The sequence below is a fragment of the Oreochromis aureus genome, linkage group 8 (assembly GCF_013358895.1).
Source record: "Oreochromis aureus strain Israel breed Guangdong linkage group 8, ZZ_aureus, whole genome shotgun sequence".
Taxonomy (NCBI): Eukaryota; Metazoa; Chordata; class Actinopteri; order Cichliformes; family Cichlidae; genus Oreochromis; species Oreochromis aureus.
In genome coordinates, this window is record NC_052949.1 from 26,827,171 (window position 1) to 26,840,294 (window position 13,124).

Here is a 13,124-nt window from a genome sequence, read left to right on the forward strand (position 1 = left end):
TCTTGCGGTGCTTGGGATCCATAAATCTATTTACAGTGGATTTGTGTTATTTCAGAGACTGTTTTGGTCCTGTGAAGATCTCCACCTCAAAATCCATAATACCTACAAAATCGGTGGATTTCTTCGAAACAGTTGATCCACTAGAGCAGGAGGTGTCAAACTCCAGGCCTCGAGGGCCAGTGTCCTGCAGGTTTTAGATGTCCTTGATCCAACACAGCTGATTTAAATGGCTAAATTACCTCCTCAACATGTCTTGAAGTTCTCCAGAGGCCTGGTAATGAGCTAATCATTTGATTCAGGTGTGTTGAGTCAGGGTGAGATCTAAAACCTGCAGCACACCGGCCTTCGAGGCCTGGAGTTGGACAACCCTGCACTAGAGAGTAGGAGTGGAAGAAGGAGCTGATTATCATTGCATCAACACATTTTCCAACTCTCAGCCGTGACCGTAAACTTTGGATGCACTCTAAAATAATAGGATTATGGCTTTAGGTAACAGAAGCATTGCCTTTGAGTCTCAGCACTGACCTGAATGGTAGACATCATGTTTATTATTACACTGTTGAACACAGAACAAAACATCCCCTTGAAACACCTTTTAGAAACTAACAAGCTGGCAGTCACCCCCACACCTTCCAGTGATTACAATCTCATAGTAAAGAAGGAAGTTAGATTTATGTTATTAATTTAGCAGTATAACCTCATAACACAGAAAATAGAAAGTTGTGGCTTACAAAAAGGGACATGGCTAAAGGTTTAGTACAGTTAATTAAGTTTCTAGAGGTATGGTTATACCTATTAGCAACATCTGCCTGGAGATGGAGTTGTACAACACTCAGAATGGTCAGGTGGTTGCTTTGTCCACAGTAACAGATTTTAAAGATCCCAAGAGTTCCCATGAGTCCACCTTCTTTCCTGACATGACCATATGATTTGCATGCCTAAACAAGTCTATAATCCCAGCATCAAAAACACTCGATATATAAACTATTACCAACACCATCCATCTTCCATGTGGCTCAGACAATGTGTGCTTGCAAATACTCTTCACAGCACAACCCTCAGCCCAGCTCAGCCCAAAGAAGCTGTACACACATGAGTGAGAGTCAGATTTAAACAACAGTTTAATATGTCCATTCATTTTGAGTTTTCCCAGCACACAGATTTACGCATTTTTACGGAGTAATGTGTCAACACATTTTGGCTGAATTCCTTTAGTATGCTGGAAAAATTAGACCTAAGTGAAAGTAACTATAATTGCACTTTAACTGAGCTAATGTGTCTCATGCTAGAATTTAAAGTAGCTGCACGTGAGTACAGCAAAACAATAGAAATGAAAGCTGTATATTTAGCATTCTACTTTGCTTTGTCTGTTCCAATGCACTGAGTTATTATTTCTCAAGGAGATATATAAAAACAACACAGCTCATCTTCAGTGTCAAAACAAACAACAGATTGTGATTGATAAGGTGTGATTGTGAAGGTGGGTGCTTCACAGTTATCCAGCTGATATTTCCACACAAACTGCTTTCCATGACAACAAGTGACTATATTTCACAATGACATCAGCACAGGAGCGGTGGTGTTACTTTTCCAGCACGCAGGGGAAACACCTGGCTGTGTGCTGAAGACTCGCCAGCAGTCGTCTGACCCCCGGCATTCCACACCACGGATTATGCCAGGCTAAATCACCGTCCTAAAACCTCTACTAGAAGCCCCCTAAATTGCTCTCAGCGCTCCAGTTTCACAATAAACACAGCTGACTCTCTACTGGGACAAGCATTAAGGAGACAAAGTGGTTCTCCACCATTTTCAGCTTGTTCCAAATTGCTTACAGTAGTTCCCCTGGCTACATGAAGACTTAATAACCCAGCATTTCAGCTGGAGGAAAAACAATATATACTGATATTAAAATTTAGGAAAATTTGAATTACATCATTTTCCATGGAAGAAAACTCATGCTTAACCATAAGTTACAGAGAAACCTACACTAAAAATATTTTATCTATATGAAGGAATTGAGGGGGTGGGGAGTCTCTGTCCAGATGGCCCCAGGCAACCCCCCGCTGCAAGGCTTTAGTTACATGTTAAGTGCCCATGTTGATAGTGTAACACTTCTTGGGGAGTCCTGATTTGTTATGGAAATGTCATATATAGCCCCAGAGTAACGAGAGCATATAAGTACCCTCTGCCCAGTTGGTAACTCACTGTGTCAACAATTCAATGAATTAAACTCGTTTTAGAAGGGTCACCTCAGCATGGCCTGATTTCTGTCTGTTTATGCTGAAGCCAGGGCTGCAACTATAAATTATTCTATTATCAGTTAACCTGCCATGTTATTTGCATAAACAAATTCAACCGGTGTGTGAATTGGCAAAAAAAGCCTGTCACAGTTCATCATAACCCAATTATTAAGTAAATTCATATGTGAATATGGTGTCAGGAGAGAATGTAGCAGGTAAGAATGAATTCTAGCCTATAGGATGACTTTGGGAATCACAAAGAGGAAGCAAGTGAAAGCAGAGGTGAGGATTAAAATGTGGAAGTTGAAGTCTGTTCAGGAGACAGACTCTGGATGCTAGTTAAGAGTTGCCAGTTGACTGTGAAAGGACAGACAAAATGGTGAGGAAAACTACCAAGGTGGTTTTTGGTGTATCCTCTGGAGAGAGGAATGTGGATAAGGTGACTACAAGGGGAAATACAGGAAAGTATTCAAAAGAAGAGGTTAACAAAGGTTAACAAAGTAGGAAAGTCAGAGAGCTGAAGAAGTAGACAGGAGTACTGGGAGACTAGGGTACTGCAAAGAGTGGTGGCAAAGGCAGAAAAGGCTTATACTGAAGTGTGTGAGAGGCCGGACAGAAAGGAAGGGGAAAAGAACTTGCACTGACTGGCTAGGCAGGGAGATCAAGCTGGAAAGGATGTGCAGCGGGTTGAGGTGATTAAGAATAGAGATGGAAATGTGCTAACAAATGAAAGGAACTTCCAAGAAGACGGAAGGATGGTATTCATTTGCTGACAAAAGTCCTCACATCTAAACTGTACGTGGTGATGTCATCGAGGAACCATGCACAAACTCCTAATAGAAAAAAGTCAATCACTTCTTTAACGCCCTGCTCTTTTCATTTCCTCTTAAGTAGCTGGACATTAAGGAGCCAAACAGTGATGTAATGTGTCATACCATTGTTTTTAGCCACAACATCTTTGGGAGCAGCATTTTTACATCCTTATCAAATAACATCTTATCATAGATTTTGCAAGATAACTATGGGAGGAGGTCATCAGTGTTTCTTAAAAAAAACATGACAGCATTACTTTGTTTCTCATATTCTGCCAAATAATTGCTAGTAACTACGTGGGAAGCACTTTTAGGAGCAGTTACAGCCATTACATTAGAAAGGTAACAGATACCTCCAACCCTTTGCCAAGTGGCTCCTCTATAGCGGTTAAGTCCTGATTTTATTATTGTGACATCACCTGGCAGCTACAGTATTGTGCAAAAGTCTTGAGTCACACACCATTAATTTATATTTTGCTTCCAAGCAGCCAGACCTCCTTGTAATTCTTTATAGTGATCTTGAACAATAGTTCCCCAGGCTTTCTCAAGATCTCCTCTTTGGACGCTGGCTATTGCCTGACCATTTTTTCTGTTGTTTGTTGGATTTTTGTTAAGCCACTTACACTGACCTATGAATATATCAAGCATAGAAACACCTAAGTCAATGAATGAACCACATAACATAACCAATTTAAAATTGTCTCTTTAAACACTTTGTTACTCGCTGCCTGTTGCAATGACATGATTTGTTCCCATTTCTTTGGTTGAATCTACAAAAGCCTCCAAAACTAATACAGTCTGGTGGCCATAAACCAGTATTTTTGCACCAACAAGGTGATTTCTTCTTTCCTACAAAACCCTGGCATATCTCAACATGATGTGCGTTGTATCCCATCTTCACAAAACAAATGTTAGGGAAATCTGTTTTTGTTTTATACGTCTATAGGGCCATATATCAGAATATTTGCTTTTTGAAGTATTGGTATCATTCTTAAAAATCCTGTATCAGCTGGGTTTTAATTGTTATCAACATTCTGGGAGAGCAAATCTTGTAAGCTTACTTATAACATGTATCATTTTCTGACCGCTTGTCTCTGAGTCAGTAGGACTACGTTATAGTTATGTCGCAACATCCTTGCAATAAAGTTGGGGAGTACAATGTTACAATAACTAATGATATGTTCACAAGAAGTCTAAAAAGGTCCATGTTGAAGTAACCATTGTAATTAAATTTAAAATTAGACTGCAAGTTGTATGGTGACAAAGAATAGAAGAAAATAAAACCTGAAAATACAGTGTAATATAAACACAAGTAAATAATAAATGTGCTCTACTGCTAAGAGTTCAGCTTTTGGTCTTTAAGAGGTAGTTGTTTTGAATATTAGCCCAACTTTAAAGGAGCAACAAGTGTTGGTCTGTTAAAAACAGCGGAACTACAATGTGAATGATTCATTATGTTTAGAGGAATGACGCTGTTTGTAGAACAAAGCGACAACGCTGAAGATGACAACAGAGCCAGATCACAGCTCCATTGTTAAATGTGCCAGCTATACAAAGTGATTAATGCACGTCCTGTATTTATGATTACTTGTGATTCTGAAAGTTAGGCAGCTGAGTTACTCTGCACCAGAGAACAGATTTTTTTTTTGACAGAGGTTTGAATACGTTAACTAAATGAGGAAAATACAGAAGTGGCTTTTTTTTTCACCATTAGTCATTTCATTGTGCCGTCGTACAGCCTTCAAAACATGTCTGATCAAACTACAGCACAGCTGACACACTGACTGTGAAACCTCAAGTTTCAATATGTGTAATTTAGCTTACATGAAGTGGGAGGTCAACCTTCATTCCAGATTATAATACTATAATCCTGGTAGTAGAGTCTGTGTTGACAGAGGTATACTTAGTTTCTGTTTTCTTTAACCTAATATTGCATTAAGCTCATTAGGACGGGATTAACATTACAGGGGTGGAAAGAGGTGGTGGGGGATTTAATCTTTTCTTTCATCACTGATAACTTCACTGCTTTTCTGCTCTGAATTTTAAACTCTGAGGAAATACAGGAAACAATTCAAAGCTTATCTGAGAGTAATCACCTTTTTAACATTTCTTTCATATAAGATAAACTCAGCAATGATGTCTGTGCATGCATGGGTGCATTACAAACTGTTACTTCCAATAACTAATTGGGCAACTTTTAATGACACCAGTTTCACAAGATGCAAACAGCACCGGCTGAGTTAATGAGGCATAGCTGTAAACTCAGAGGTGAAAAATAAAGCAAATGTAAGAGTAAAAAAAATGCAGTTAACCTAATGGCCACTTGAGGCAGACATCTAACAGAGAGCCATTGATCATAGACTCCTATGTTAAAATGACCATCTTTACAACACTGAAAAGAATGTTTAGTGCAAAACTTATTTTGGTCTATATGTTTACTATCATCTTAAGAGTAAGTGGCAGTATTTTTGTTTTAAATATATATCACCCTTTTAAATTGTAAAGGTAAAATGTATTTTTATAGGCTTGTGGCCACATCGGCTTCTGTTTGTACCTCACTCATGGAACTAGTACTTTTGCTAACTTTTGGGTTAATCTCACTATGACTATCCCCCTGCAATCCTAGTTGGACAAGAAAATTAATTTGGGGACAACCTGCAAGGTTTGTTGATGCTGGAAAAAATGCTGTTGATGCTAGTTTTAGTTCATACTGTCAACTAATTGTTTGTTCACTCAAAGTTAATGTCATTAACTGTTTCTACCCATTTTCTGCTAATCACAGGGGGCTAGAGCCCATGCTAGCTGTTATAGGGCAAGAGGGAGAGTACACTCTGGACAGGCTGCCAATCTGCTGCAGAACTAAGATATATGACATATATGACAACCATTCATATTCTCATTCATATTCATACCTATGGTCGGCTTTCGACTCACTAATTAACGTAACCCAGTGTACGTCATTGGCCTGCTGGGGAAAGCTGGAGTTCCCAGAGAGAACAGACTGACTCATGCTGTTAGAGAGCAAGGGGAAAAACACCTGAGCAGTTCAATACTGAACCAGAAATGCTAACTGATGAGTGACTTTCCTCACTTCACTACACTGTCATTTCTCTGATGTGTAGGTTATTTTTAGAAGATTCCACTCCGGTGCAGACAGGAAATGTGGGTAAGCGGTTACTTCTGGCGGTTGTACCCACAACACTGAATATATCAAACATGATCTGCAGACCGCAGAGTTCTGTGGGCTCACAATAAACTGGGGAGAAATTTTATTTGTGTGATGAGTCACACCTCGTTTCAGATAAGCAAGCTATTGTTTCCAAATGCACCCGTGTTTAAGGGGCGAGCTCTTTCCACACATTGCATCAGAGATTTACAAAAAGTGCCAGTGCACCCAGCTGAGGAAGACTGGCCAGTTCTACAAAATTATATATTCTCTCATCTTTTCAGTATTCTTACCATGAGGACTGCACCTAATCAGAGTTTTTAAGAGCATTTCAAAGGTGCTTTCTGGCCTATAACATATCGTAGTGGATTCAGTCTAGCTCTGATGCAACTAGATTTCATCCTTCATCCACAGGATAACAGCAACAATGAAGATTATACCAGTAAAAAACAAGCAAATGTCTGCTTTATTGTGCTACTGACATGTAGAGTTTGCACTATGCTTAAAAGGACTGCTGTGTTATCATGATGAAACAAAAGGTTTGAAGTTAGACAAAAATGACTACAAAGTCATGCAAAATAATCCTAAGAAAACGAGACACAATAACTACAGGATGGCAAAAAAAAAAAAAAAAAATCACCAAAAAGGCACAAAGAGACACAAAACAACCAAAAAACAAAAAAAGGATAAAAATAAGTCTAAAGACACACAATGAAAACCAAAAATCAGAAAAATATTACATATTACTTCAAAGACAACAAAAAGCACCTAAAGATACACAAACACATAAAATCAAAATGAGATAAAATGTCTTCAATGTCAAAGACACAAAAAAAGGAATCACATTGTGGAATGCAGCCTCCAACTACACACCTGTACAGTTTTGTAATTACATCTCAAACAAAGCTGACACAATCTGTCCATGGACCGGCAGACAGTCAGACAAACAGACACCTGCCAGAGCACACAAAACTTTGTGGTACTTCTTTCCAGGACCACATTTTTCCTAGATGGCACACACACATGCACATGTCGCAGTGAATCATTTTGAGTTATTTCAGTATTCAAACCTCTTACAGCAATCTGGGCTCTGGTGTTGATCAGCCTGCGAGGGAGCTTTAGCTACCTCTGTCAATGCATCAGTCAAAGCAGCAATGTCCCTACATTTAGGTCTTACCAGTGTACATGTGGATATTTTATATTTAAAAACAAACTACCCATCACGCACTGGCTATGATGAGGGAAACTGTCCATAGAGATCTTTTAAAAAAGCTATTTTTGCTGCTCCCTTGCTGTGAGGGGTCAACACAGCGGGTAGCAACGCATGTTTAATTTACCAGTTTTACATCAGATCCCCTCCCTGACACGACCCCAAAGGGGGTTTGTGTTAGCAGTGTAACATGGGAGTGTATGGTGCTGTAGTTCTGACTTCTGCCTGGCCTTTACTCATTATTAAAGGCAACTTTTCACACCTTTCAGTGTCATGATTCATTAAAGTTATTGTGAACTATATGATGCTGAAACTATTAAAACACTAACATGTCAACATCACCCTATTATAAAGCAGAAAGACCCTTCTGCCACTTCATTTCCGACATGTTGCACCTTTAGAGCTTACTGTGGTTTGCTTGATGAAACTCTCCAACCTGCACCACCCGACTGCCCCACCCATCAGCTCTGTCCCTAAACTGGTCTGGGACCAGATAAGAGATGCTGTGCTTGAACAGTCTTGTGTTTTCCTACCCCTGCAAATGGCCCTTTTTTCATCAGCACCATTCAGCTGTCACTAATCAACTTTCTGCATATGCTATCTAGATAAGATAGAAATGCCATCGCTGAGAATGCTAGGCTTCGTGCCCAACCTGATTGTAACCAACTCTCAGAACACAGGGTGGTGTCCAAATCTGACTACTCCTCTCAGAGCCATATATGCCGATGTTAAGGTAGGAGATCTAGTGAGACTTGGAGCAGCAGTGTGGCTAAATTCACAGAGGGGATAGACTGGGCGAGGACTGAAAGGTTTTGACCATGAAGAGCAGTCAGGCGCACAGAGAGGAGACCTGAGCGCTTCATTGGAATGCGTGTGGAATGAGGAAGTTCGCAGCCGCTCAGCCAGGCGGAGAGGTGACTGCTGGGAAGGTTTGAGTTAATCTGATAAGCACAGCACGGGAAAACTATTTATTAGAGCATCATTCAATGCTGTCTTTATCTTCAAGTGTGCATCTGTGGTTCAAACCAAGCTGTTACTGTGTGTGTGTGTCAAGAGTCACAGAGGCATTAAAAATACACTTTTCTGTTTGTTTTCATCAAAATTAAAGCCTAATAGGTTCAATTTACTCAAACACAAGTCAAAACAATTCTGCAGCCTTACCTCCAGGACCTGGACGTAACTGGAGGGGAACCATCCCCTGGCTCCATCCTTCTCTCCCTCCCACCAGCCTCCAGGCAGAGCCTGGACCACCTTAATAATCTCCCCTGCCTCGAAGCTCAGTCCCTGCTGGTGCTGCTCCCCGCTGAACGGGTACAAACTTTTGCAGTGCGATCCCGACATGACCACTGCTCACTCAAGAAGCGACGACGACGACGACGACGATGATGATGATGATGATGATGATCTCCACCACCCTCAGAGGTAAGAGCAAACTTTTTAATGGAACTAGAGTTTGATTTTTAGGGCTGTAGAGGAGCGGAGTGAAACTGTGGAGAACTTGGAGAACAGGTTGTTTTCCTCCCACTGTTGGTACCGACGCTACCGCTGCTGCTGTCAGGACGCCCCTCAGCGCTCTGCTCCTCCAGTGTGCCTGCCAGCCTGCACGCTGTCTCAGAAACTCGTTACACGGCCGTCAAGTAGGAAGAGCGAGGCGGGGAAAGCGGAAGTTGGCTAAGTTGCCCTTTAAAATAAAAGCACAAACCTCACCACGGAGTTTTTTTCTGTAATTGAGCAACGTGTGTGTACATATATTAGTTATATGCCATGGAGGTAAATAAACACACAAATGAGACAAACAGAAAATAAGGGACACTGCACAAGAAAAAAAATTCAGTTTTTGTTTTTTTGAAAAGATGAAAATAAGAATTTGTTCATCATTAATTTAGTTCAAATCATTGAAATTGAAACAATTATTATTTTCTATGTTTCGACTGATTTATTGTCATTGTGAAACGTCTTAATGCATGCTCAATCATCCAGGTAAGTAAATCCTGTTTATAAGATTAAAGGAAACCTGCAGTCAGCTGAGACTGAAGAAGTCACTTGGATGAGTGACGAAACGTTTCTCCCACTGAAAACGGTACGTCCAGATGAACAGAATAAACTTTTGGGGACTCATTGTGAAACAAGCCTCTCCACCTACCTTTAAGCCAGCTGGGTGGGGGGTTTTGTGCTCACACCCACAGTCCGTCCCTAGAGATGACTAGATTCTGCAACATCACAAAAACAAAAAATGACTGAAACAAGGCAATCTGAAACCTGAGCTTTTGACTCATATGAATGGCTGACGTCATTCTGTGCATGTTTTCATATGTTTTCTTGGATACCTGTTTTCTCCACAGAAACCTGGTGTATGTGCACGTGGGCACGTTTACGTTTTACTTTGACAAGCTTAACCGGAAAGCTTTTATCATAGCATACTTGACACAAGAAAGGGCTGTATCTCCACTTTTACTCCATTTCATTAAAATGAGGAAGATGAGTGAGTCATAGTTTTTCGATTTTAACTTTTTGGGTTCGTTTTTGTGGATTTATTTATTTAAAAAATAAATAAATAAATAAAATAAAATAAACAATGTGACTGTTTATCTTTTCATCAATCTGTTTTATCTATCTTTTAGTGAGTTTATTAGGTTTGCACTAAGGAGTTTTGCAATTCTGTTGTTGCATGTGGGAAGTTGGTTGGCACCACAGTAATCACTGCGATCATTAGAATACTACTGGAGGTAAAAGCATGTCTAGTAAAACAGCGGAGGCTAGTTACCAAAACAGTTTATTTTCACTTGAAGTGAAGCAGCCGTATTAGGAACTAGTGCTGCCCTTAATATGAACATGATCACATGAGCTTAGACTTCCTTCCTTTACCCTGTTCCAGTGTGTCATGGCATATCATTAATTATTCAGTCAACACAATCAGATCAGTATGAGGCACAGTAAAACAGAGACCGTATTTCACAAAAAAGAAAGCTGATCATTTACAAATCATAAGACAAAAAGAGTTACTTTGTATAAAGCTCTTCGGTTGCTTCTTCTCTTTCATGCTTTTCAAACTGTAGATGACAAGCTAGCAGATTTTGATGATTAAAATTAGTGGCGTGTTCTTTTAAAGTAAACAATCAAGAATCATGAGCGATAATGCAGCAACAAATAAAAGACTCTCTGCTACAGACTACTGGTTATCAAGCAGAAGTGCGAGTTTGAGGAGCACAACATGAAACTTTAAAATTGCTTCACAAAAATGCTGCAAAAATTGTTTAAATTAATACCCACAGGCATTTCATGTGACAACAAGACTTGTCACTGTTGTTGGGTTTTGGGGGGTTTTCTTGTTTTGTTTTTGTTTATTTTTGGAACTTTGGTCCCATTGTGATTTTTATTTGGTTTCATGTCAAGTTTCAGAATCATGTGACCTATTCCACACACATACACAAATAGACACACATCAAGATACGCAAGATCAGATACTCTTTCTTACCTTTTTTGCTTTGTTTGTCTGAACAGACCGCTCTGATATAACCTGAAAGTACACGTCCCTCATTCAAACTGCTGTAACTTTGTCTTTGTATCAGGTGTGTAAAGTCTTTGTCTTTAACCTCTCTTTAAACATTTTTTCACTCATCAGAAAACACACGTGTTATTATTTGGAGAGTGCTTATTGGGGAGAATTTAGACAACAGATGGAGCTGATGGAGTGCTGTGTACCCACAGTCAATAAACTAAGATCTTTTGAGCCTGATTTTTCTTTTTTAAAAAAGCTTTTGGAATAACACAGTCAGTCTCTCTTGAAGTGAATGAGGGTATTTAACCTACAACTAGCCTTTGTGAGCAATTTATAGCTGTTCTGTAATGCATCAGTATATTAACAATTCATTAAAGCAGTAGAGGTAACTTATAAGAAGACATACACAAAGGATTTAATGGTGATAGAATGGCACCATCTCACCTAAGCTTATTGTGCATTCACATAGTACTTGACAGATATTTGAGAATTGCAGAAATGTAAAGTATTCCTTCTGAGACGGTGTACTGCCTGTTGCACAGGCCTGGACCTCTGCACGGCAACTCTGTCTCACTCAGATGGAGACTCAGAAGAGCTCCAGGAGGAATTTCAAGAGGAGAAATGTCTCACAAAGCTGTTCAGAAGAGAGGTAACGATCAAATGTGATGTTTCATGAGTAAAGAATTTAAAGTAGAATTGGTTTGGTTGCAATCTGGGTTATTGCCTATTGATATGGCTGCACAGACTGAATATAAAAGGCTCGGTCTGAACAATGAAGCCCATGTGGGACTTAAAACTGGATTGTTTTTAATGGTTTATAAAAGAAGTCCAGTTGGTCTATGGGACCATGTCCAAATGCTCTTTTGTTTTGTGACCTCGATAAACACTTTTATAGTTTATAGCTGCTAATCTCAATAAATATATCATGTGGTTAGCACATACATGCAGTGGTATAGGTAAACTTTTAAAGCAGGCTGATCTCTAACCGGAGTCAGAGACCAGAAAACAATGGCTGATGTCAACATGTCCATGTTTTTTAATGCACAAGCTTTGTTTGAAAAAAAAGCCTCAGGCAGTTTCTGCTTTTTTGTCCTAAAAGAGGCAAGCGCTCGCTTCCTTGAATCTCTACATGAGAGCTGGAGAGTGTGGAGTTGGCATGACTTGTAGATACAAAGCAGCTGCATTAATAGAAAATGCACAAGGTTGAAATGAACCAGTAATTATCCTTAACACAGTCCGTCACACTTCTTCTCTAATTCTCTTCCTACTAAATAAAGGTCACTGTGGAGAGTCGTCAAATGTGTCTTTCAGTCTTCCAACCTAAAGCAGAGCAGGTTTGAAGGACCTTCCTCACACACCTGTCCAACAAGCTGCTCAGCTCTTTTACAAGCTCTCACACAAGTAAGCGCTCTAAACTGATGCTTTTCATCAAGTTGCAGCTGACCACCACAGCTTGGTGGTAAATACTGCTCTTGAGTTCCTCTTTCTGGATGACTCATTCGTGGAAGTCACACCCTCACATCCTCAGGCCACAAAGAAGTGCTCCAGTTAGGCCGCGTTTCTAAAAAGCAGGGCCCAAGAAGCTGCTGCTCACACCCGTAAACTACTGGGCAACGCAGCAATTGTTTGCTTCTCCCTGGTTGCATCTTTCACATGGGCTTGCTTCGACCGGGGCTGCACATTGGTGGCCTGGAACATGGTGAAAGACATTTACAAAAAATTTCTTAACCACTCAAAATCCTTCCACCTCATGGACTTTGATGAAAACCTCACCACAGCTAGAGATGGCATCATCTCAGCACTCCATGACATGGAAAACAGAGCAGAGCAGGCTGAATCCAGCTGGACTCTCAATTAGCTTCCTACTCAGAGTGAAGCTATGGTAATTCCAGCTGCCTGAAAATAGCATGCATTACCATTTTTTTCTTTTCCTAATGTTAATTTCAATTATATATTTTACTTTTTCAGATGGCAGAGTCATTCTCTGGGGAGACTGAAGAGTGGAATGGTAATATCTATCTATCTATATACAGTATATGTGTGTGTATATATATATATATATATATATATATATAAAAACACCCAGCACGCCCCTGCGGGCGGTTTATCCTTCAAGCTCGGGTCCTCTACCAGAGGCCTGGGAGCTTGAGGGTCCTGCGAGTATCTTAGCTGTTCCCAGGACTGCGCTCTTCTGGAC

General features: G+C 40.1%; 1 protein-coding gene across 1 annotated transcript in view; it reads right to left on the reverse strand.

Annotated features, from left to right (window-relative positions):
• Positions 1-9,053, reverse strand: part of LOC116330885 (growth arrest-specific protein 7-like) — a 58,242-nt gene extending 49,189 nt beyond the window's left edge. Inside the window, exon 1 of the mRNA XM_031753343.2 lies at positions 8,590-9,053. Within this exon, the coding sequence (XP_031609203.1) occupies positions 8,590-8,769 (180 nt within the window). The 5' untranslated portion in view covers positions 8,770-9,053. The remainder of the gene's footprint in view (positions 1-8,589) is intronic.
• Positions 9,054-13,124: the final 4,071 nt, after the last annotated feature.